At 44.0% G+C, this 25,738-nt stretch overlaps 1 protein-coding gene across 1 annotated transcript in view; it reads left to right on the top strand.

The window, feature by feature from the left end:
* FNTB (farnesyltransferase, CAAX box, beta) overlaps nucleotides 1-25,272 on the top strand; it is a 62,160-nt gene extending 36,888 nt beyond the window's left edge. The window contains exons 6-12 of the mRNA XM_055304112.1: nucleotides 15-98; nucleotides 5,170-5,256; nucleotides 10,289-10,418; nucleotides 13,211-13,343; nucleotides 17,706-17,817; nucleotides 18,719-18,833; nucleotides 23,775-25,272. Of these exons, the coding sequence (XP_055160087.1) occupies nucleotides 15-98; nucleotides 5,170-5,256; nucleotides 10,289-10,418; nucleotides 13,211-13,343; nucleotides 17,706-17,817; nucleotides 18,719-18,833; nucleotides 23,775-23,906 (793 nt within the window). The 3' untranslated portion in view covers nucleotides 23,907-25,272. The remainder of the gene's footprint in view (nucleotides 1-14; nucleotides 99-5,169; nucleotides 5,257-10,288; nucleotides 10,419-13,210; nucleotides 13,344-17,705; nucleotides 17,818-18,718; nucleotides 18,834-23,774) is intronic.
* The last annotated feature ends 466 nt before the right edge of the window (nucleotides 25,273-25,738 follow it).

Below are 25,738 nucleotides of genomic sequence, written 5' to 3'. Positions count from 1 at the left end.
TATTTGTTTCTCAGAGAGAAGCTTCTTCAGTATTTGTACTCTTTGAAGCAACCTGATGGCTCTTTTCTCATGCACGTTGGAGGTGAGGTGGATGTGAGGTGAGTGGGGTTTTTCTCAGGCTGCTGCATCAGTAGATTCTAGAGCTTATCTGCCATCGGAGCTTATCTGCCAAACCCAAGAAACAACGTAGAGAATCTGCTGACATAGAATGACTTTCAGTGATACAGTCCATAATCATGGTAAACATGATACAGATGTCTTTAGGTGGCACTGTCACTTCTATGTAAATGTCAAAATATAAGACAAGAACAAAATCAAATGCTTTTATTTTAAAAATCAAAAATTTATTTGGTTGGTATAAAAATGACATAACATGTAACTATATAGTGGGATAGAGCTTTATATCTCTCGGGGATAGGCAAGGAGAAGGAAGCCCAGTAGAGACCTCCTAAATATTTTCTGAATGAATTTGATGAAACTGTGAGAATGTCTATCACCTCTATGAGAATCTTTTGGGAGGTGCAAAAACCCGTGGGGGCCAGTAGAGTGCAGGGAAATAGAATTTCAATAAGACTAGTTGGCTCAAAATTACTATTTTACTCTAAAATTATTTGATGTACCTAGTAAGTAGCTCGCTCATCTGGCAGGAGATTACTAAAGCATATGGGGAGTCACTAAGTCATTTCTCAAAGGTGGCACATCATTGAGATTTTATACTAACTTCTTATTATTTAATCACAAAAGTATGGTTTTTTGAGCTTTCTATAGCAAAGCCATCTTACTGCCTTATTTGTAAATGTGTTTAGCTTCTATATAAGTTGATTAATTTTCTGGCCTAACCATTGGTTTGAAAGTAAGGGGGGAGAAGAAAACATAATGTGTCTATTCAAACCAAAAACCTGTTACCCATTGGAAAAATGGTTTCTTATAACACTTCCAGCACCAAATGTATGTGTTTTTTTTTTCTCCTGTTAAATAATTTTGATGCCAGCTAACCAGATTTAGCTCAGATTCCACAGGTTAAGGGCTCAGTCCCACAGGATCACCCCCATTTCAGATGCTAGTCACAAGATGTGTGTCCCCATGTTACTCACACTTCTGTCTGACTCGGCTGCAAATCAGAGGTTCCCATGACCCCTCTTCAGGTTCAGCAACCTGGTAGGATGGCTTACAGGACTCAGGGAAACACTTTACTTTTTGGTTTATTACAAAGGATATTATAAATGACACAAATAAACAGCCAGATGAAGAGGTATGTAGGGCAAGGTTGGAAGGGCCCAGAGCACAGGAATTTCTATCCCTAGAAGTTGGAGTATGCCACCCTCCTGGCTGGCACATGGATACATTCACCAACCCGGAAGCTCCCCAGATCCATTCACTTAGGGTTTTTCTGGAAGTTGTGTTGTAGAGTCATGATTGATGAAATCACTGGCCATTGGTAATTCAGTCATTCTGCAGCCTCTCCCCTCAGGAGAGTGGGTCTAGAAGTTCCAACCCTCTAATCATGTGGTCCATCCCTTCAGCAAGCAGCCCATCCACCAGGAGTCAGCTCATTAGCAGGTGTGCTTGACCTGGGCTTGTTCTGAATAACTAAAGACTCTCCTATCACCCAGTCACTCAGGAAATTCCAAGGGTGGTTTTTTTTTTTTTTTTTTGGTAGTTCATATTTTATTTGATTATACTGCATGCACTGTGCCTGAATATTCATTTTTTTAAAAATTAAATTCAATTTGCCAACATATAGTATAACACCCAGGGCTCATCCCATTCCAAGGATTTTAGGAGCCCTGTACCAGGAATCTGGGAGAAAACCAAATATGTATTTTTATTATAACATAATATCCCAATATCTCTTAAAATTTTAACAATCTGCTACATTGTTAAAATGTAAATTGAGTCAAATTTTACAAATGTAAGAGTTTGAGCAAAAATCTGTTCAAATCAGCAGCATCTATCTCAGGAGATAGAAAGGTACTCCCAGGAGCTACACAAAATGAAGAGACTTTTGTAGGCAGAAAGGAGCCGGAGCAAGGAAGTTATACTCGGCAAACCAAGTGGGTCAGTTATTGCAAGGTTACTTTCCTTTAGGGCGCAGCCGGATTCTAGTAGGCACATGACCTAACCAGTGCTGATCAGGTGATTCCTGATTAACTGGTTTAAGATTTCATTTCTAGGGAGCTGAAACTGTGATTAAGTATCTGTTTGGTGAGGTGGGGCTTAGCATAAGTGACTCCATTTGGGGCCTGTTGTCTCATTTTTAACCCTGTAAATGCCAGCAAAACCAATATAACTAATGAAGAAAAGCAGTATTATGTTGACCTTTCTTAAGGAAAAAGTTAAAAGTGTCCCCCCCCCCCACAGGCACTATATTTTCATTTCTGTTCTAAGATAGTCCAACTGAATATGCACAATCTCAAAAATTAGCTTTTAAAAACTTTTGACATTAGTAGGCAAAAGCCAGATTGTTTTAGCATTGTATCACATACCTTTTTCAGATGTGATTATTCTCTAACTTATTAGTTCCAGCGTGAGTTTTTTTTTCCTGTGGTCTTATTTATATCTGCTAGACGAATGCTAGAAAACTTCTCCAGTAAAATGTATCTGTTCCACCAAAGAGTCCTGCAGCCATGTTACCTGTACCTAAGCTCCTCTGGTAATGTGCTCCATTCTAGCCATGCTTTTTATTTGCATAGGATCAGAGACACTAACACTTACTTGCTTTGCCTGGTTTCAAGTATCCCAATTCCATCATTTCTTGCTTGGTATTTCATTGTCCTTTGCCTGAAAGTGTCAGCCAGGACTCCAGAGTGCTTGTTGAGTGGGTTTGACCAGGAGAGAAGCAGCAGTGATGGGGGTGGGGGGAAATGGGGGGGGTTACATTTGGGCAGCTGGAGGCTAGTATGTCTTATTCTGAGTTAGACAGAGTGGTCTCTTGATCTTTCCTGTCTGTCACAATTCCTAATGGTTTCCGGGATAAGTTTGTTCAAGGGTTTATGGCACCGGTGTGCTGCCAGTGATCAGATTGCAGTGAATTCCTGGCAAGTGCCATTCTTTCTCAGTTCTCAGGAAAGCAGTAATTATTACTGACCTCCTAATCTAGATTATATAACCTGGAGCGTTCTGTGAGGGTAGGGGGGGGTAGACAGAGAGCCAGCATTTGCTAAAGTTGAGGTGACAGGGTGTAGAGTATGTCCAAGAAAGCAGTTTCGTGTTGCTGAAGTATAGAGGGCCTCATAGGCAGTAGAAGTGAAGCTGGAAGGACAGTCTGGGACCAGACTTGAGGGGTCCTGAAATCTCCTTAAGAAGTAGGGAGTTTAAGAGCAGTGGGAGGCCACAGACCAGTTTTAAGTAGATAGTGATGTGGTCTGATTTGTATTTTTATTAGAACTTCTCCAGTGGCAGTAATAGATTGGCATGTTATAGTAAAAGTCCTCTGGTTTCAGGGCTGAAGGGAGGAAGACCAGGCAGGAAGTTGATCCTGGTAATGGTGACTTGGATTTGGGGGACAGCAGAGACAATGGAGAGTAGTGAACAGATTTGAGAGATGTGATGAGGGGAACCCTGGGTGGCGCAGCGGTTTAGCGCCTGCCTTTGGCCCAGGGCGCCATCCTGGAGACCCAGGATCGAATCCCACATCAGGCTCCCAGTGCATGGAGCCTGCTTCTCCCTCTGCCTATGTCTCTGCCTCTCTCTCTCTCTGTGTGACTATCATAAATAAATAAAAATTTAAAAAAAAGAGAGATGTGATGAGTAGATGGATAGAGAGAGGAAGAAACTGCATGAAAAAGGTGTGTTTTGTTCCCTCCCCATTTCCGTGTGAGATCTAGGACTAGAGGCTTCTGGCATGATGTCTCAGTTCTTCCATTAGAGAGAGGCAGGCTACATTGTTGGCTGCCTCCCTACCTCAGAGGTTACATTAAGGTTCAAGAGCAAATACTGTGGAACCCCTATGAGAGGCTCAAAACCTGAAAGAAATTAGATCAGACCTCTGAAGTTAGCTTGTGGTTGATGATAATGTTTGGCATGTAGGCCTCTTGGATGCTTCTGATGCCTGCTGGACTAACTCAGCCTCTGCTGTGCCTTGGCCAGTGTGAGCAGGCTGATGAAAAGGCTGGTAGGATAATAACGCTTGCAGCTTCCGCAGAGATTTCTGTGGAATACCTCGTAAGTTTGGCTTAGTATGATGTCCATATTAAAAGATATGGAAACTGGACTCTTCTCTTTCCTCCCTTTTATATTCCTTAGGAGCCCTTAGAAAAAGGATTTGTAAGCAGAATCAGAACAGACAGTTTTTGTCTTCATTGTAAAATGGAGCTGAGATGCTGGATATTTGAAAAGGGCGTAGAAGGAAGGAAAACACAGTTTGTAGATATATTACATAAAGGAGGGAGAAGCTGAAATAAAACGCATCCTGAGAAGAATTACGGCTGGCAGGATGGAATGGCAAGAATTATTCCAAATCAAGCAGGCTAACATTAAAAAAAAAAAAAAAAAAGATGTTCTCTTTCTTTTTCATTTAAGTGTGTGTGTGTGTGTGTGTGTGTGTGTGTGTGTATACATGTACTGGTGGGGTGCTTGAAATCAAAGCTCTTTCTTCTTCTAAAGGCCTAAGGAAAGTATCTGAGTAGACTTATCTATTCCTGTCCCTCTCATCTGGATTAAGCAGACATGAGGATCTAGAGCCCTGCGTTGGAGTGTCTGTTGCAGAAAAAAAAAATATAGTTAACCTATAATGTGTCCATGCCATAAACAGAAATCCTGGGTTTGAAATATTACTGACATCTGAATGAATGAACATATCAGAAAAACCCGGATGACACCATGGAAGTTTGGGAACCATTATTGGCCTTTGAAAGAAGAGCTAAATTCACCTTGGACATGAATTGATATGGTTGTTATCTCCTCTGATGTAGATTTGACCATGTGGAGGTAGGGAGACTAGAATGTCATGTTCTTTCACTGAAGCCACGCTGTGAGCAACTCTATCCAAATAGAATGTCAAACCTCTCAGTTGGAGACCCGGGAGGACTGACCATGTGCCAGGAGTGAGGACAGGAGGTGATTACAGCTTACCAGGCAGAGAGCAATCTGCCTGAGAAGTTCAGTGAACCTTATATCAGCTCTTCCTTAAAGTTTAACTCTGTCTCCCTCTGTTTCCACCCCTTCCAGAAGTGCATACTGTGCTGCCTCCGTAGCTTCTCTGACCAACATCATCACTCCAGACCTCTTTGAGGGCACTGCCGAATGGATAGCAAGGTGAGAGGTGCTGGGATATGTCCCGGCCTCTTAGAAAGCAGGTGGTCAAGATTCCGAAAAAATAAAGAAAATGAAAAAGGAATGGAAGAGAATATAAAATTACAAGAGATGGATTGGGGTTGTAGCATTGTGTGTTTCAAAAATATGTTAAAAGTTTTCTTTTTTCCAAACTTTGTGCAGTGTTATATTATTGTATAGATCGGCAAGGATCAAAACCTTGGGCAAGCAGTACTTGTGGGCATCGAAGTGGATTTAACCACTTTGGAGAGCAATTTGATAATACCTTAAAGATGCCCTTGCTAATGACCCAATAATCCCACTCCTACAGAAGCTCACCCACCTGCATGAAAGAGACAAACATACGCCTTGTTTGTAAGCGCAGAAACACGTTAAATGTTCATAAGCACAAGATGGAGAAGCAAGCTAAGGTATAATAAAATAGCTGTTAAAATGGGTGAACCAGAGCTACATGTATCAGTATGGATAAATCTCAAAAACAACACTGAGGTAAAATAAAGGATGTGAAAACATGCAGATTAGCACACTTAAAATTTGAAAACATGCACAATAATTCTGTATTATTTATGGGGAAAAAATCACATGTGGTAATATAAAAACATGCATGGGAAGAATAAACACCAAATTCAGGATGGTAGTTACTTCCTGGGGGAGAGCAGAGGAAAGGAAATCAGGAGATGTCTACCCTTCTCCACAGGAGACTTCAACTGTATCTGTAATGGTTCCTTTCTTTGAGATCAAAGAAAGACCTGAAGTGTATATGACTAAATTAAAGCTAGGTGGTACATACATGTACACTCTATAAATTATTTGCTGTACTTCCCTAGATGCTTCAAGTATCTCAGGATTTAAAAAAAAAGTATAATAGATTTGTATGTCCTATTATGGAATGATATCCAAGCTGTATTTTTTGTTACATTTTTATTCTAACCAAAGTAGTACTTATTACTATGAAATTGTAATTTATAGATAAATCAGATGGTAAACTATTATCATATTTACTTTCCTATATAATATTTATTTTCCTGGAATTAATCATTACCTCTTTTTAAAAATATATAAATCATGAATTTATTCCCAAATTTTCTACCAGAGCTGTAAAATCACTCTCAATACAGTGAAACACTTTAGGTAATGTATCAGTTCTTGTGTGTGTGAGTGTGTGTGTGTGTGTGTGTATTTTGAGTTCTCGTTCCTGGAGCCCTCTGCCCTCCTGCTTCAGTCTGGACAGATTGCTCTCAGCTTGCTGCACAGCAGGCATCCAGAAGCTTCCTTTCAGCCTGAAATTCACTTCACTTCTCTCCTTTGTTGAAGCCCCTGCCCTCCTTTTTCTTGGCTTACTTACTCATTCTAATGAAACACATACTCCAGTAGATCCCAAAAGAGAGCACTTAGGAGATACATTTCTAAGAATGTGCATATTACTTATTCTAGTCTCACACTTGATTGAGATTTTACTTGGTTAGAGATTTCTAAATTGGAGACTGTATAAACTGTATTCCTTCAGAATTTTTTAGCATACCTCCATTATCTTCTGGCTTTGAGTGTCATTGTGAAAAAGGCTGATAATAATCATAAAAACCAACATTTACTGAAGATCTGGTATGTAATACTCACTAGTAAGGTAGCTATAGTTCAGAGATTGAGAGTATAGGCTTTTGAGCTAACCTGCCTGGGTTTAGTTCTTTTTTATACTTTCTGTTTTCTCAGTTAAGATTTCCATCATTACAAGTGTATTTTTTTCCATTTCTCTGAGGTAAATATATAGTTATAATATCTGCTTTAAAATTCCTGTGTGGTAATTTCCACATCTGGGTATCTTGGAGTTGGCATGTCTGGCATGTCATATTTTCCTGTTCCTACATATGTCAAGTAATTATTGGATTGTATTTTAGACATTGTGGAGTCATGGTGTAGAGACTAGATTCTGTTAGATTGCTCTAAAGAATGTTATTGATAGCTTTGGGGTGCCTGGGTGGCTCAGTAGTTGAGCGTCTGCCTTTGGCTCAGGTCATTTTTTTTTTTCTTTTCTTTCTCTCTCTCTTTCTTTTTTGTACTCAGCGGTGTCTTCAATATGGAATTGCTTATACTTTAGTTCCAAGAATCTTTATTATTGCTTTGATAACTTCTCTCCCTCTATTTTCTGTGTTTGCTCTTTTTATCACCTTGTATAAGTAGGAGTGGTCTTCTGATTTTTCAAATTATTTTGCCTTTTTTTTTTTTTTTAACTCTTATAGTCCTTATTTGTATTTCTGGGAGATTCCCCTACCTTTTATTTTCTAATCCTTCTGTTGAGTTTTTATTTCAGCAACCTATTTTAAATTTTCCAGAGCTTATTTTATCCTCATTTATAAAAGAAATACTTTTTTATTTCTTGTTTCAGGCATATTTTATATTTTTATTTCAGATAATACTTTATCTAAAAAGTCTGCTTCTCCAGCTTCTTTTTGTGTGTCTGTTCTGGTCTCTCTCTTTTGTATTAGAGACTGCTAAAATGTCTGGTGTTTGTATTTAGGAGCCAAGTGCTAAAAAGCTAATGGAAAGTTTTGTGTGCCAGAGTGGGCTAGGATTCAGCGTTTCACCCCAATGGGGTTTTTCCCTTGGGTTTATCAGCTTCCCTTGAGAGAATCTTCCAGATTCCTGGTTGGTATATGAAGTTGGTAGCCAGCTTTGTGAAATACTAGGAGGAAAAGGGGTGGTGGGTGGTGGGTGGTGGGTGGTGGTGGTGTTTGTGTTCAGATTATAGATTCTCACATAATCCCCTGCTCAGTGTGGTGCCTCCCTCCTGCTCTCACCCTGGGCCTTCCACCAGAGCACATCATCTTGCTGTCTGTTGCCTCCTGCTGCTCAGTTTCTGGTGAGAAACTGGGGCTGGTGTAGGTTTCTCTAATCTCTTAAGTCCGTTACTTCTTATCTCTTTACTGGCTTTCGAAATTTCGTTATCTCCTATCTGTGTTCATATCTTCTCCTATGCTCTTTACCCTTGAAGGTTTATCCCTTTTTAAATTCCTTTCTTTTCATTTTACTGGGTTCTTGTGCTCAGTGTGTTAGGTTTAACTGAAAGTCCCTCCCAAAGAATTTTACTAAATTTACTGATTTACAATTATTAAAATTGCTCCCATGCATATAAAAGGAGGAAAGGTGGAATGTAAATTGCGTGCATTCACGTGTGTGTGTGTGTGTGTGTGTGTGTGTGTAGAGAAAGGCGGATGCGTAGAAACTGACAGTGGTCACTGCTGGTGAGAGGGGACTAGGGTGGGCAGAAGATTAACTTCTCGTTATTTATTCTCTAACACTATCTGGGTTTCTTTTTAACTCAAAAAATTTCTTGAAAGATGAGTTAAGAAAAGTTAAAACTAAGAAAAATGTGAAGAGGTCCCTGGCATGTTCTTCACTCATCAAGCTTTTCACACTTGAGCTATTCCTGTGTTCCACGCTGCTGAACGTGAGGGAAGGAAAACTCCCCACTTGGGTGGCAGCAAGGTCTTGAGACAGAGGCGCTGAAGCGTCTGTGCAGGGAATGGTTGCCAATTTGTGACTTGGCCCTCTGCACTGTGATGTCCCAGAGCCCCGGGACTGTCCTGAAAAAGACCTGTGAGTTCCCAAGGTGCCAGGCCTCTAGGGAAAGGTGCCTGGAAGACGGACTGTCTTACTGCTGCTTTTCTCTTCCATCTGGAAGTTCTCCCCACTCTGGGAGCAAGTGCTCATCCACCTGTGCACCTGTACTCTAGACCGTGAGGCAGACACGCCTGCAGAGTACGACTCCGTATACATACTTGGAGATCACTGGAAGTAAAGTCCTACATTGTTGTATGAAAATATACTAAAAAGGAAATTTCTTTATTTCACAGATAAACCATTTGTTATAGGCAAGCAAAAAGAAGAACATCCAAACCACTTATCATCTACCACCAACCACTCTTTTGGTGTATATCTTTCTAGAATTCCAGAAAAATTATATAGTACATTATCACTTTCTAACTTTTTAAAGTATTATATTTGGAACATCTTTAAGTATATTTCATAGCATCATTTTAAATGAGTAGTTTTCTGTTGTACAATATGCCATAACATATAACCAGTCCCTGACTCTTGAGCTCCTGAGTTGTTTCTAATATTTCACTGATAAGTGGGAATACAGTAAACGTTCTTGTAATCTGATATTTGAATACATTTTTACTTTTTTTGTAGGATAATTCCTAGAAATTATCCTGTATTGCTGGTCCAAAGATTAGGTGTGTTTTTATGACTAGAGAATATACGATTAATATAGAGTATAACCCCAAATAATCATAATAATTATTATTCAAATAATAAATTAGTAATTTGAATACATAGGAAGTGGTAATTTTAAAGATAAGTTTATTTTTATAGGAATAAGGAAGGGTATTTATGTTCATTATAGAACCTTTTTAAAAATAGAGAAAAGTGGGCAGCCCTGGTGGCCCAGCGGTTTGGCACCACCTTCAGCCCAGGGCATGATCCTGGAGACCCGGGATCGAGTCCCACGTCAGGCTCCCTGCGTGGAGCCTGCTTCTCCCGCTGCCTGTGTTTCTGCCTCTCTCTCTCTCTCTCATGAATAAATAAATAAATAAAATCTTTTTTAAAAAATAGAGAAAAGTAAAAACTATCAGCAATAGACCTGCCTAAAAGATAACTACAATTAGCAATTATTTTTCAATGTTATTCTAACCTAACCTGTGGTTGTCCTACTGTGCGTATGATTTTGTAACTTTTTCCCTAAAAGTAAAGATTTGAAGTACTATGTTTGTTACATAAGTCTACTATTTATGAGTGCCCCTCTCTTTTTTTTTTTTTTTTTTGGAGGGAAAGGCATTTCCAAAAGTTAATTAGCTGACATCTTTTCATTCCTAGTTGTGATGGTTCATGTTGTGACCTGAGCAAACTCATTCTCTGCCATCCAGGGTGGTTCTGCACTTGTGCCCACCTCTCCAGCCGGCCGCTCATTGGTTGACACAGACCACTCAATCTTCTCTTCTCAATCTCCTCCTAGGTGTCAGAATTGGGAAGGCGGAATTGGTGGGGTGCCAGGGATGGAAGCCCATGGTGGCTACACTTTCTGTGGTCTGGCTGCACTGGTCATCCTCAAGAAGGAGCGTTACTTGAACTTGAAGAGCTTATTGGTAAGTGTCTGTTGCCCCCTTACCCTCTCAGGCCCTGGGCCCTTGGTGATGTGACTGCTCAGATTCACAGGGTTTGAGACCATTTGGCTGTGGGAAGGGCCCATGAGTCCCTGCCCTGAGCTCACAAACTAAATGCCCTTTAGTAAAGCTTTTCACAGCACATATATTGGGGTGCTCAGCACTGTTCTGAGAAAGTGGGAGTAGTAAACCTATTCTCGGTCTTGGCTCTTCCTGCCTTTCCATCTTTCCGCTCTGAACTCTCTGTAACATGTTAGGCCAACTCCACAGTCTTCTTTAGTCCCTCATACATTTGGCATGAGCCAGAGTACCTTCTTCCTACTTCCAAGACTACAGCTTCAGTCTCTTTAGAAGCCCTCATGTGTCTTAGAAAGAATCTCCTAAGAGAAAACATCATGACAAGGGCTCTCAGGCCTGTTGAAGCCAAGCTTTTATTACCGACCGCAGTATGTGAACATTTAGTGACTATATTTAAGTGAGCTGGGCGGAGTAGGGTGTTTGCATTGAGAAGGTAGCGCAGGCATTTCTCTCTGGACTCTAAGTTCCTGATGAATATTGAAAGTGAATTCAGAAAGCTGTTAGCTCCAGGGAGTCACTCGATTACTGATTTACAACTTAAGTTATCATCAGAGGCCTAGTGTATGAACATACACACACCCAGTGCCACCGTCTTCTGGGAAGCATCTTAAAGCAAACCAGCTGCAATTGAAATTCATCTCCTCTCCCGAAGCGCAGATGTCATCTTTCATCATAGGAACTGTCATGAGACCCATCATGAGCTTCCAAGAAAGTTTCTGTTTTATACTCTGTAGATACACAACCAGCAGTATTTTGTCCTCATCCTTAGGAAGCCTCCTATAGTATACTTTCCTTGAAGGGTCACGGTGAAATGGCCAACTTTGTGCACTAGACTTGGAGTTTGTTAGACCTTACAAAATAAGATCACCTGGGATCCCTGGGTGGCTCAGTAGTTTAGCACCTGCCTTCAGCCCAGGGCGTGATCCTGAAGTCCCAGGATCGAGTTCCACATTGGGCTCCCTGCATGGAGCCTACTTCTCCCACTGCCTATGTCTCTGCCTCTCTCTCTCTGTGTGTCTCTCATGAATAAATAAATAAAATCTTAAAAAAAAATAAAAATAAGATCACCAGTAAGGCATGAAATAGTCCCATTTCCCAGGTAGAAATAAGGAATATAATTAGCAGAAGCTTCAGTTACGGTGGCAGTATTCTAGACTTGAGCCCTGTCTCTACTACTTCCTAGCTATGTGACTTAGGAAATTTGTCTGTTTTAGCTGAAAATTTTTTTTTTTCTCTATAAAGTATAGATGATAGCTTTCTGACAGTTAAAGGAGAGGTTAGCACTCTGGACTCCGAAGGTAAAGGGAAAGAACATCTATAAATCAGCCTGGCATATAGTAGGTGCTCAATAAATGCCAGTATCCTTCTTACCCAAAACACTCTCTCCCGTCCATTTGCTTTGGGAGAACTAGGACCCATGTCTGAAGGATTTTATGAATTCATGTAGCCGAGGGAAACCAAATAAACCCATGGGCTTAGGCATTGGAGAAAATTATTTAGTCTGACTTAAAAACCATTAGTCTGGGAGGGGGGGGACCCAAACCTTAGTCTGTAAGGTAAATAAAAATGAAGAATGGACTCCCCACTGTAGTACCTGTTTTCTCTTTTCTTGAGTGATGCTTCACCTACTTTCATTAAATGGTGTCATCCCTAAAGCACTGGCTCATTGAAGACTCACTGGGGATATATTAGTGCCTGCACCTGCAGTCTAGTGTTTATGTGTTTCTTCTAAGAGCTTGGGACTTTACTCTTATAGGTAAGTGTTGCCTTGAACAGGGATATAATCTAAACTCTACAACTGCTAACTGAAAGGCAGGCTGCCCCCTGACTCCCAATTCCTTAAAGGATCCTTGGTGGTTCTTTTCAGAAACTCAGTGTAGTAAGAACCTGGGGCAGGGGGATGCCCTACCCCGTACCTTTCAGTTCTGAAAGTCCATGGCTGGTGGCTGGAACTGCCCGGGAGGGAAACGGAGATGGTGTTATCTGCTCAGCCAGTTGGTTCTGCTCATTCCTGGAAGCCAAACCCACGGCTATCTTGATCTTGGTAGCAGTGTGTGTTTAGGAGACTCGGAGATAAGCAGGGAAGGGCAGCATTGTGGGTGACTGCTGAGGGACATCAAGAGCCATTTTACAGGGTCAGAGTGAAAGATTTTCTTCTGTTAGCCAGCCAGGTTCCCCTGGAGAAGGGGAGCGGCTAGAGCGTCCGCTGGACAGAACCATCATTGGTGGCTGGGATAATGGCTTCTGCTTCCAGTCCTGCAAGTGACTTGCTAAGAAACCTTGGATGGATTTCTCCAGGTGTCAGGTCAAAGTCAGGAATAGTTTGAGATCATCTGATGAGATGTAAGACAAAATTCCATCTATCTGCCTTTAATAAACTTTCCTGAGTGGGGACACTGGTGGGTTGGCCTTATATTTCCTAGTTAAGCCCTGTTTATTGGGAGACAGGCCAACTTGGCCCCTTTATTCTGTCAACACCAGAACCTACCTGAAACACGGGAAGAGGAGGTTAGGTGTCTGTTAGGCACAGAGCAGAGATCAACACTGGTTCCCCGAAAGGGTCCAGCTCAAGTGCTCTGCTCTGCGTCTGTGGAAGCGAGGGGAAGGAAGGAACAGCCAACGCACTGGGACTCCATTTGCCCAGAAGCCAAGAGATGGGAACTTAGCTGCCTTTCCCTCGTCTCTGTCATTCTCAGCAATGGGTGACCAGCCGGCAGATGCGCTTCGAAGGTGGATTTCAGGGCCGCTGCAACAAGCTGGTGGACGGCTGCTACTCCTTCTGGCAGGCGGGGCTCCTGCCCCTGCTGCACCGTGCACTGCATGCTCAAGGTGAGGCAAGGGGGCGGGGGGGGAGGCTGGTCTGTTGGCAGGATGGGGCTGCACCGTGCACTGCGGTGCTCAAGATGAGGGGGGCCTGTTGGCAGGATGAGGCTCCTGCCACTGCTGCACCACGCACTGCGTGCTCAAGGTGAGCCTGGGGGCTGTTGGCAGGGACTGGGCGATTTCCCTTGACTGCTAACCAAGTCAGGAAGCCAGAGTGCTCTGTGGAGGGGTGGAAATGAGCCCTGTCTGTCCTGGATTTTGAGTGCCTGGTATGGAACCTCCTGCCTCAGGTGGGCACGTGCAGACCAAGATTTAATTCCAGTGGTTCAGTCGAGTTACGGTTGCTGCTCCAAACTGGCTGAGGCAAGGAGGAGGTGGGCACGTGTCCTGGGCCCCATGGTGACTGCCACCTCAGCTGGGTGTGAAGCCACAGTTTCCAGTGCAGAGTTCCGTATCAGTCATTTTGGAACTGAAAACCCACATTGTGTATGTTACGGTCACAACAGTGACCGAAAAGACAGTTGCAGAAGCAGGCAAGAAACAGAACCCATGGGGAGAAGTTCCACCACTCTGACTGATTTTATAGCTGCTGCCATTAGAGATGTTGTATCTTAAATCCAGTAAAGAGTCCTAAATGCCAGTCTGTTCCCCCCGTACGCCTGGAGTGGGCAGACCCGTGTTCATTTCTGCGGAGCTTCAAGTGGGAATGCAAAACCAGAGCACTTAGAGAGCAAGCAAAACTTCTGCGAGCCTTCCCTTATGATCTCTTGAGCTCTCCGGTTGCCTGCTGACTCCCGAATCATCTTTCTTGTTTATTTTACGTGAGAGCAGGGTGTCTCTGAGGAAACCAGTGGGAGAGGGCAAGTCACAGCTGCCCTGCTGGGTGCTGATCTCTTCTTGGAGTAAGATCCCTTGGCCCAGAGGGAAGGTTTGCTTTGGACTTAGTAACTGGGTAATTAGTTGCTCAAATGTGGAAGATCAGATTCTTCCCTACTGCCCTGCCAGTACCACCACCCCCTGCTTTTTTTTTTCTTCTTTGGCTGTTCTTTCTGAGCCCCTTTTCCTTACTTTCTTCATTTCACTTGAGTTGTGGCCACTTTGGATAGTGACTTGAAGGCAGCAGAACCTCTGCCCTGTGTTCCCATTCTCCCAGTCTTAGCCTGCCTGGACTCCCTTGGCTGGGGCCGCTGGGCCTTCAGTCTCTGGGCATTAAAATAGATCATTCCCCTGACTCTGGAGCCTGCATGGCCTCTGGCTTGATCACTGTCATAGAGAAGTCAAGAAATCTCTGAAGGGTCTAATATTTTCAAAGCAAAAAAAAATTGGGGTCTTAATGATTTCTTTATCTGGAACTGGTGAGGTCAAGCCCCTGATAAAATGGTCAGCCTTTCACAAACCTGCCCCGGGTAGGGATGAGATGCAGTCCTTATGCAATTGCCAGGAAAATCCAGGAGAGTTGTAACAGGACCCCTACCTGCCCGTGTCTTCAAGGAGGGGCCCTGGTTGACCTTTTGTGTATTGTACCACAAGTTCTGAAGGACTAATCGCATCAGAACTTTGTGGAAAAGATTGCCTGTGGATCTTGGGTCTTGCAGCTTTCTTCACTGCCTGGGAGAAAGCCTGTATTGGGCTTGAGGCTCACCTGCTTCTCAGCTATAGTGAGAAAGGAAGAAGGGAAGTGTCTTGAGCTGTGGGTATAATACTGACATTGGAAATCAGAAGGGGACAATGTGTAGAAAGATATTCATAATATATTATGATCAAAGGTTTCAAAGCAGTGTATATATATATAATATATATATAATATATATAATTCCTTTTTTTTTTTGAGAGAGAGAGAGAGAGAGAGAGAGAGAAAGAGTGCAAGAGGGGGTGGGGGAATGGGGAGAGAAAATGTTAAGCAGATTCCACACCCAGTGACGAGCCCAAGGTGGTGCTCCATCTCACGGCCCTGAGATCATGATGTGAGCCAAATCAATAATTGGATGCTTAGCTGACTGAGCCACCCAGGCACCCATGTAATTCCATTTTTATTGAAGAGTTGACTTCAGAAAATTACTAGAAGGTATCTGGGTTGTGAAATGGAGGTGAGACTTGTTTTCTTTCTTTTTTATTTGTATTTTCTGGTTTTCTACAATGAATTTGAATTTCTTGCATAAAGAAAAATTATTTTACAAAAGAGGAGAAATTCTATAAACAAAACAAGTAGAAAGGTGGGAAAAATCATTTGTGACAAAGGGCTGATTTCATTAATCTGAGAGACTCATACAAATCACTAAGAGAGATGAACAACCCCACCATGTTCACTCACATGCTCTCTTTCTCTCTAGTAAACAAAAGCTTTTTTTTTTAAATGTTAATAGTTAAATAAATTACGATTTCTCTACACCATGGTTGCATACAATGGGCTAATCTGGAAAACTCTCCAGAACCCAACCTAAAGTGTAAAAAGTGTGGTCTGGGTATGCCTGGGTGGCTCAGTGGTTGAGCTTCTGCCTTTAGCCCAGGGCCTGATCCTGGAGACCCGGGATCGAGTCCCCCATCGTGCTCCCTGCATGGAGCCTGCTTCTCCCTCTGCCTATGTCTCTGCCTCTCTCTCTCTGTGTCTCTCATGAATAAATAAAATCTTTAAAAAGTGTGGTCTGTGTGCACACGGGCTGACATCCCCACAGCTCTTCCTGGAAGCGAGCAAGACCCCTTTAACAATGGGCAGCTTTGGGAGAAAGATGAGTGATGAAGGGAGGGAGACTTATGTATTGGATTTTTTTTTCCTTCTGTACTATACTCTGCTTTTTTCTTCACCATGTGCATTACAACTTTTATCTCAGTAAGTGAGCAAATACATTTATTTAAAGGCAATGATCATCTTGTGAGCTAGAGAGATAACAAGGGCCCGATACACAGCAGCACACAAACCCCATCCTACCTAACTCGGCAAGTGGCTGTCAGTAATTCCACGCAGGTCACTGCCATACATGTGTAGAGGACAGTAGTGGAATAGAAGGACAAATGATTAAGATTTTCAAAATATAAAATGCGGACCAAATTAGTGAGTTATTTGGTTTCTGTGGAGCAGTAGGCCTGTGAGCTTGTGTTTGGATTGACAGTTACTGGTTGCTTATATATTCTCTGAGACATGCTGCAGGCCTGAATTTTTCCATTTGTGAAACTGAGCTACATGTGCTATACCCATCAGTTGCTGTTTAGGAAAACTTTTGATTTCTTAGAGAAAAGGAATCTTTGAAATGCAAAATGACATGATGATGGGGATTTGTAATTTAAGGGAGGGGTATGAAGGATTTAGAAGGCTGATTCCAGTGCAGTCAGCACTCAGTAATCATGTCTGCGTTCAGCTGTGATTATGTATGCTGCTGTGCAAATTCCAAAATCCTGGGAAGCTCCTTGTTGAGTTTGTGCACTTTGAGCTTGTAGACTTCAGCAATACAGCAAGTAACTGACCTACTCTGTAATCTGTCTAATAACAAACACAGCAGTTTCTTCTCAGATTCCGATTTTAGTGATAGGCTGGCACTTACCTTACAATAATAGTCTTTTATTTCTTATAGGATACAGAATAAAAGTGTATTTTGAACAGATGTTTAATGCAATTATCCTAAAGTTTAATATGTTTACTCTAAAAAGAATAGCTTTCTTGAGGTATAATTCACATACCATACAATTCACTTATTTAAAACATACAATTTGGTGGTTTTTAGTGTAGTCACAGAGTTGTGCAACCATGACCCTAGTCAATTTTAGAATTTTCATCACTTCCCCAAAGTCCCTATACCTATTGAATGTGCCTCTTTATAGAAGAAATCACAAAGGAAAAATCAACAGGATGATTATAGCATAGAAAAACGTGTGTCTATAGTATTAAATGGAAAATACAAAATACAAAATTATAATAACTGTAAAGAAAAATATGTAGAAACAAAAAAGACTGGAAAAGGAAAAATTAGCTTTTAATAAGGTATTTACAGAACACTTGCTATGTTTGTAGTAGGCCAGGTATCAAGACCCAGGACTAACACACGTGTATTTTTTTAAAAAACAACCCCCATGTAAATGCTTTTGCAGATGCCCTCCTCTGCACTCGAGAACTGTGCGGCCCTCAGAATTCTGGTAAGGGCTCCAGTGCCGTTCTGCACTGCTGCTCTTTGACTCAAGTCAGAGGTCAGGAGAGACATATCATAGGACTTGATGAAGGTATTAAGTGTCCCAAGAATGTAATTTTCAAAATTAATCCAGAAGAATAGAGGGAAACCTTAACTGTCCCCAATGGGTAATAAAATACAAAGATGTCATTGACACTGTGCTGGATGTTGCCTAGGCCTTGGCCCGCCCTGATCCTTTGCCTTTCTGCAGGCGACCCTGCCCTCAGCATGAGCCACTGGATGTTTCATCAGCAGGCCCTGCAGGAGTACATCCTTATGTGCTGCCAGTGTCCCGCTGGGGGGCTTCTGGATAAACCTGGCAAGTGAGTGGCTTCTCTCGGGGGATCAGGAAGGGGGAGACGGATGCCACTCAGGCGTGTTCAGAGCCAGAGGGCAATAGTGGATGAGCTTTAAAAGCTGGGAGAGTGTGTGGGCAGTGGGGGGAGTCCCTTTCCATCTAGCTGCTTAGTACTAGTGTAAAGCACCCCAGTGGGGGCATCTCCTTCTAGTGCCATCCTGGCATCCCCTGTGCCCATCTTTTCCCCCAGGTTCCATTCACCCCTCTTTCCAGGTAGGTATACAGATTGCCAGGTGGGTAGCCTTTCTTTCCTCCTTTTTTCTTTTAAACTCATTTAAGTAGAACAGGTTACAGGATTTTAAAGCCCTTGAGTGTTGTCAACAGAAATTATAATCACCACAACCACTGCAGCATAGATTAAATCTTTAGACCCCACGGACAAAGAAAAGGGAAATCAGATTAGGCCCCGTGCCCCTCGCGCGCTACTGGGTATGCACACACCCTGCCACTGTCAACTTCCAGGGCCTGGCCCAGCTCAAGGTCAGTCTGAGCAGTTTATCGGGAAGAATTTGGCCCATTTCTATGCATTTTGGTGGTCTTTTGGAGAACTATAGTAATTTAGCAATATATATATATATATTATAATATATATAATATATTATAATATATATTTAGCACTATAATTACTAAATTGTAGTAATTTAGTAATTCAGCACTACAGTGGAGAGCCCTTTCCGGAAGACAGCTGAAGGGGCCCTGGGGCCCGACTGCACGGTGACAGCCGCGCTGTGCGGCAGGCCTGAAGGATGGGGCCCTGAGGAATGCTGCCCGGGGCCGTGGGACGCGGGAGTGCCCCCTGGGCCTGGATCTCTGTGGGGTTTGTGGGGAGCGGAGGAGCACCTCTCAGAGCCGCCCTGTCCTTGCAGGTCTCGGGACTTCTACCACACGTGCTACTGCCTGAGTGGCCTGTCCATAGCCCAGCACTTCGGCAGCGGAGCCATGTTGCACGATGTGGTCCTGGGTGTGCCGGAAAATGCTCTGGTAAGGCGGGATGGGGGCCTTGACACCCCTCTTCCACGGTGTCCTGGCACGGGGCTTCCCGGGAGAGCAGAGCAGCCACCGCGCCCCGCGCCAGGCCCGCGAGCGCACCGCGCCCACCCGTCCAGGATTTGCAGCCTTCCCCAGGAGCTCCCGCGGGAGCCAACTGCCTCTGGGCAAACTTGGGGTTCCAGGTGTGGGAGCCAGCCTGCCCTCCTCCCCGCCTCAGGACCCAGCCCTCCGTGGCTAGGCCCTCCGAGGCGGTGGGTTTCCGGAATCCGCAGCCTGGGCGCCTCCCGCGCCCGCCTCTCCTGGAGCCTCCGCGGGCCTCGCGCCTCCGGAGAAGCTGCCCAGGCCTCCCCTGCGGACCCGGCTCCCCGCAGTGCTGCCTCGGCGCCGCTCTGTGCCCGGCCTGCACGCCGCACGGTTCGGAACGTGTGTCTAACCTGTCCCCTCTGCCCCCAAAGCTGTCAGGCCCGGGGGGGGGGGGGGGGTGGCAGGACGGTCGGTGCCGCCCGCAGCCCTAGGCCCGGTGGCCGCAGGAGACAGCCCTGCCTGGGCCTGCGGCGCGAATCCCACTGAGACTGTCCAAGCCTCCGACGGGGGCGAGCAGGCTGCCACCGAGCAGTGCCCAGAGAAGGAAGAGCCACGGCCGCGGGCGATGCAGAGATGCCCAGCCGCGCTGGCAGCCGGAGGAAATTGCAGTGGCCACTGCCCAGCTTTCTCAAGTCCTAACATTTCCCCCTGCTTGCCCCCCGCCTCGCCCTCCCTCCCCGGCATAACCTTGTCCCAGGCCGACGTGTGGCACACCTGCCCGCGTCTGTGTGCGTCCCGGGCTGTGTCTGTCCCTAAACAGCACGCCTTGTCCAAGAGCATCTCCCGCAGCGCTTCGTGCGCACTGCTCCTCTCGCCGACCCTTAGGCTTTGGAGGTTTGTCTGCGTGCAGGTGTCTGGTTTGTCCATTTTAACAGCTCTGTGGCATCCTGGTGCATAGATGGACCCCGGTTTATTTTCCTTCTGTTGGTTCACGTTGGGATGGTTTCAGTCCGTGCTGTTGCAGGGTCGCGGTGTACTTTCTTCTGTCAGTTTCCCCGGGAGCAGAGGCTTGCTGGGTTGCAGAGAACAACGCCTGCGTCTTCACTGGACGAGCCGACGTGGCCCCACGTGCTTGTGTCACTTTACGCTCAGCAGCACTCAGAGGAGTTGCTCCATAGTCTGACTTTTCCCTTCTGCCATTTGATACGTGGGAAATGGTACCTCAGTTTTATTTTTGCATTTCCCTGATTCCTAGTAAGGTTGAGCATCTTTTCAAATGTTCATTGACCATTTGTGTTGTCTTCTGTGAATTGTCTTTCTTGCTGATTTGCGATTTTAATCGTTTGCCCTTTTCTTATAGGTTTGTAGGAGTTCTCTGTGTGTTCTTGATATTCATCCTGTGTCTGTGGTGTGGGTGTAGTGAATCTCTTCCAGTTCGTGACTTGTCTTTTCTCTTTTAGTGTTTGTTGTTGTTGTTGTTGTTGAATAGATTTTAATTTTTTAGTGAACAGTTTTATTGCCTTTTAATTTTAGAGGGTATGGGAGGGGTACTTAAGAAATCTTTCCCTACCCTGAGGTCATACATATATTTTCTTCCAAACAGTGTAAAGTTTTGCTTTTCCCATCTGGATTTCTAATTCTCTTGGAATTGATTTTTGTCTGTGGTGAGGGTTGGATGTAATTTTATCCTTTTTCCCTGTGGATGACCAGTTGACCAGCACCACCACTTATGGAAGTTTATAACTTTCCTACTGATGTGTGTCACATGTGTGTCACGTATCCAAGTTTCTATATATCACATGATTCTGTTCTGTTCCTTTGGCCTGTTGTCCTGTCTGCACTATCTGAAGAAAATCTTAAATTCAGGTAGGCAAGTCCCATCCACTTTGTTCTTTTTCTTCAAAATTGCCTCGCTGTTCTTTGCTTTTTGCTTTTTCCTGTGAATTTTAGAATCAGCTTATCAAGTTGCACGAACTATATATAATGGAATTTTTATGGGAATTTGCATTGGATTTAAGATTAATGGGAGAGAACTGACTTTTTCAGTATTAAAGCTTTCCATTTGTGAACACAATTTTTCAGATTATCTTACACGTCCTTCAATGATCGGTCTCTTATCATTTTCTCTATAAGAAACTAGCGCATCTTTTGTTAGAGTTAGGTCTAGGAAATTTATAGTTTTCATGTCTGTTGTGATTGGAATATTTTTTCCATTATATTTTATAACTGGTTGTTACTAATGTACAGAAATGATACTTGTATTTTAATTTTTGTATCCAGCCACCTTGTTGAACTTGCTTAGTAGTTGTAATGGTTTGTAGAATCTCTTGGATTTTCTCTTTAGAATGTGATATTATTTTTAGATGAGGAGGTTTGCCTTTTTCTTTCTGATTCTTTTTTTAAAAAAATATATTTATTTAGAGAGAGTGCATGTTGGGGGAGAGGCAGAAGGAGAGTGAGAGAGAATCCTCAAGCCGACCTCAACATGGAGCACAGTCTCATGACCTGAGGTGATGACCTGAGCCAAAACCAAGAGTTGAACACTGAACTGACTGAGCCATCCAGGTGCCCCTCTCTTGCTGATTCTTTTTTTTTTTTTTTTTTAAGATTTTATTTATTTATTCATGAGAGACAGAGAGAGAGGCAGAGACATAGGCAGAGGGAGAAGCAGGCCCCGTGCAGGGAGCCCGACGCAGGACTCGATCCCGGGACTCCAGCATTACACCATGGCCAAAGGCAGGCCTAAACCGCTGAGCCACCCAGGGATTCCCTCTCTTTCTGATTCTTAAGGATTGTATTTCTTGTTCCTGCCTTGTTGGCTACGACTCTCATAGAGTGTTGACTAGAGGTGGTCATAGAGGACATTCCTAATTTGCTTTTGGTTGTAATGAAAAAGTGTCTACAATTTCACTATGAGGTAGGATCCTTACTGGGGGGTTTTGGTAAATACCTCCAATCAGGTTAAGATGTTACTTACCCTCCCTTCCTGGTTTGCTAGGTTGTTGTGTTGTTTCATCATAATCTATATTAAATTTTATTGGATGCTTTTTCTGCACCTGATTTTTCTCCTTTAACCTGCTGTATTTTTGTTAATAAATGTTCTGATGTTAACCTTACATTCCCAGGATCAGCCCTTGGTCATAGGACAGTGTGAGTATGTGTGTAGTACATTGCTGGATTCGGCTTGCTAGTATATTTTTGGCTAGCATTTTTATTAAGGACTTTTTGTATGATATAAGAAAAACTGATCTAAAATTTCTGTTTTATTGTATTGCTCTTTCCAGTTCATATTTCAGGATAATATCACAGCCTTGTGAAATTAGATGAGTATTTTCTCTTCCTTCTCTGCCACCCACCTTTTTTGTTTTTTTAGTCTTTGAGAACATTTGTACAGGTTAGATGATGTGTTTCTTGTAGGTTTGATAGCACTTGCTCGAGAAGCCGTGTAGGCCTGGTGTCCTAAGGCAGGAAGGGTGGTAGTAGAATAAGCAACTGTATTATTGATCTAATTTATTCATATACATTTTAAAGAACTTCTTGAGTAAATTTTGAAAATTTGTATTGTTCTTTAGAGTTATTCAGTTTATCTGTATTTTATATGTTTTGGCATAAAGTTGCTCATAGTATTCTCTCTTAAAAGTTTTAAAACCTTGGGGCACCTGGTGGCTCAGTCAGTTGAGTGTCGGACTCTTGCTTTTGGCTCAGGTCACGATCTCAGGGTCATGAGATCAAGGCCCATGATGGGCTCCGTGTTCAACTCCGAGTCTTCTCCCCCACCCCTCCACACTCCCCCACTCTCTCTAAAATAAATATGTAAAATTTTTTTTTTTAAAAGAAGTTTTAAAAACTTCTCCAGCAATTCTGTCCCCTTCTTCATTTTCCCAAAATGGAACAGTCCTCAATATTAGCCTCCAGTTGTACTGTGCCTTAGACCTAAAGTTTCTTTTGGGTTTCTGTGATGTAATTATTCTGTGAATACTGTAGATAGGGTGGAACAATTCAAGCATGGCCTGACACTTTTACTGTGTCATAAGGTTATGGTCCTTTTTCCCGATTACAAATGTAAATACCTGGTGTGATTGCTTTAATAATTGGAATATATACAAAAGTATAATTAAGAAAATTTAAAACAATTGTATCATTGTTCCTATTTGGGTGGATATCCAACTTCTACCTGTAAATCACATCTATCAAAAAATTTTCAAAAATTCTAGGATAAAGGATGCCCAGGTGCCTCAGCGGTTGGGCATTTGCCTTTGGCCAGGACGTGATCCTGGAGTCCCGGGATCAAGTCCCGCATCGGGCTCCCTGCATGGAGCCTGCTTCTCCCTCTGCCTGTGTCTCTGCCTCTCTCTGTATGTCTCTCATGAATAAATAAATTACAAATCTTAAAAAAAAGTTTAGGATAACATTGTACAAACTGTTTTCTACCTCATATGTTATAAGCATTTGCCCTTATCATTAAATATTTAAAAGCATGTTTTTATTTTTTTAATTTATTTTATTTATTTTTTTTAAAAAGATTTTTATTCATTCACGAGAGAGAGGCAGAGACATAGGTAGAGGGAGAAGCAGGCTCCATGCAGGGAGCCTGACGTGGGACTCAATCCCGGGTCTCCAGGATCACGCCCCGGGCTGAAGGCAGCACTAAACCGCTGAGCCACCCGGGCCACCCCTGAAAGCATGTTTTTAAATGGACATAATATTCCTTTGTGTCCTGTGTACCATTAAGTGTTTCTACTAATACCTTGTCATTGAACATCAGGGCCTTGTGTGACAGATCTCCCAGGTATCTCTGATGAGTCCTTCTTCTGATAAATTCTTACAAGCACCTGCAGTGGCTCCTAGGCTTGCATGTTCCCAAGGACTACCGGGGCGACTAACTGGCATGTGTCCTTCTCGTTACAGCAGCCCACTCACCCTGTGTACAACATTGGACCAGATAAGGTGATCCAGGCCACCATGCACTTTCTGCAGAAGCCAGTCCCAGGCTTTGAGGAGCATGAGGATGAGACACCAGCAGAGACTGCCACTGCCTAGAAGACAAGGGCCCCGTGGCTCCATGCTCGCCCACCTCCCCAGTCAGACCAAGGTGTATACATTTCGATACATGCTGCATTCTGTGTTGCACAAGCCTTGGCCACTATGGAGCTGTGGTCCCTTGTCCTTTCTTGTCAAACAAAACAAAACTGATGGCTCTGGGTTTGGAGAACATATTGGCGTGGTTTTTTAAAAATTCTTTCCACTTCTGAAAAACCAAAACTCTTGTCAGCCCGTGCGGCACCTGAACCCAGCTCTGGCCTGGTCAGGGCTGTTGGGGAACAGTGCGTGCTGGGCAGAAGCGGCCCCTCGCCACCAGCTCTCCAGCCGGGACAGCCGTATTGAAATGAATGGTGTCTAGGAGTCACTGCTGGATCCCCCCTTGCACGCCACCGTTAAGTCACCAGGAAGGTGCCCTCCCGTGTCTGCTCTGTGCCAAGGGGGAGGGGGAACTTTGGTCCCATCAAAATGAATTCTCAGAAAAAAATCATGCTGGGACTTCACTACATGCCCAAGGCTGTCACCTCCCACCTTGGTCACTTGCAGGGGAAAGGAGCTGGGAGAGAAAGGTCTCCCTGGGTTATGAGCTTCTCCTGCTCTGCGCTGGAGGACTGAGCCACACCTCTCCCCAGGGCCCTGTCGGCTGCAAGGGTGGGATTTGCTTCAGCCACAGTGGTGACTTCAACCCAGGAAGCCAATTACGAGTGGAAAATGAACCTCTATCAATTCTGTGCCCGAGGAAGCAGCCCCAGTGCCCAGCCCTCCCCTACCCCATCATGTACCGTGAAAAACCCCTCTCGTGTCCGCAAGGAAGCTCCTGCAGCCTGTGGCCATTGTGCGTGTTTCCATCTTTCTTCCGTCAGATGCCCAGCCTCGCCCCCTCCAAGATAGTGTTGTCTTCTCTCATCCCAAGTATTAACGCTACTAAGTCTTTCCTAAGTCTTTCCTTAATTTGACTCAGGATTTATTCACATCCTGCCCACTGTAGGCTCACAGAAATAAAATCAAGTGCTAGACAGGCTGGCTGCTGCTAAGGCAGTAGTAGCCATGGAACCCTGGCTGAGGCAGGGCTGAGGGCCGCCCGGTTTGCTCAGCCTGTCAGGACCTCTGCTGCTCACGGGGAACCCGTTCTTGGGCAGTAGGGTGTCGAGGTGGGCCATCTGTCCACTGCTACAGTCACAGCAAACTCCGCGTGGCTGACCTGGCCTTCAGGTAAGCAGCCACAGGCTGCGGGCTGACAGCAGCTCAGAGATGCAGCATGAGGCTCTTCTCAAAAACTCTGCCTGTTGCTGCCTCTAATTCCCTATTGCTTTGGCGGATTGGGCTATGTATTACCTCCTTGAAATAATAAAAGAATAACATTTTCCATGTCGTCTCTCATTTGTGATTGGTACCAAGAAAATTCCCTCAGAATGTCGTCCAGTGTTAGGAGTTATTGAAGACTGCTCGTGGCCCGCCAGTGTCCTGTGTGCAAGGTTCCAGACCCTGGGTGTTAGTGACTACAGGTATCTGGCTCGAGTTCCACCTTCAGACACCTCCTCCCATCAAGGCCACAGTGAACCAACAAGCAGTGGGGAAAGCTACATTTTCCCCAAGGTCCACAGAGCAATTCGGTTTGCTTCTGTCCCAGCACTCTGTACTCCCTGTCTCATGGTCTGCATGTCTCCTCAGTCTGGCTCTAGCCAGGGACTGTGCTCCTGAGTCCTAGGGCAAGCGTTCGGCAACAGGTGGAGGTGGTCGTCCTGCCCAGGGGCAGGGGGGCTGTCTCAGGAATCGCCAGAATCCTCTGGTCCCCTGGCTTCCCTTCATGGATGACAAGAGGGTATCCTCAC

The sequence above is a fragment of the Nyctereutes procyonoides genome, unplaced genomic scaffold, assembly GCF_905146905.1.
Source record: "Nyctereutes procyonoides isolate TBG_1078 unplaced genomic scaffold, NYPRO_anot_genome, whole genome shotgun sequence".
Taxonomy (NCBI): Eukaryota; Metazoa; Chordata; class Mammalia; order Carnivora; family Canidae; genus Nyctereutes; species Nyctereutes procyonoides.
The sequence above is the reverse complement of the archived record's forward strand: the minus strand, read 5'-3'. Positions and strand labels throughout refer to the sequence as shown.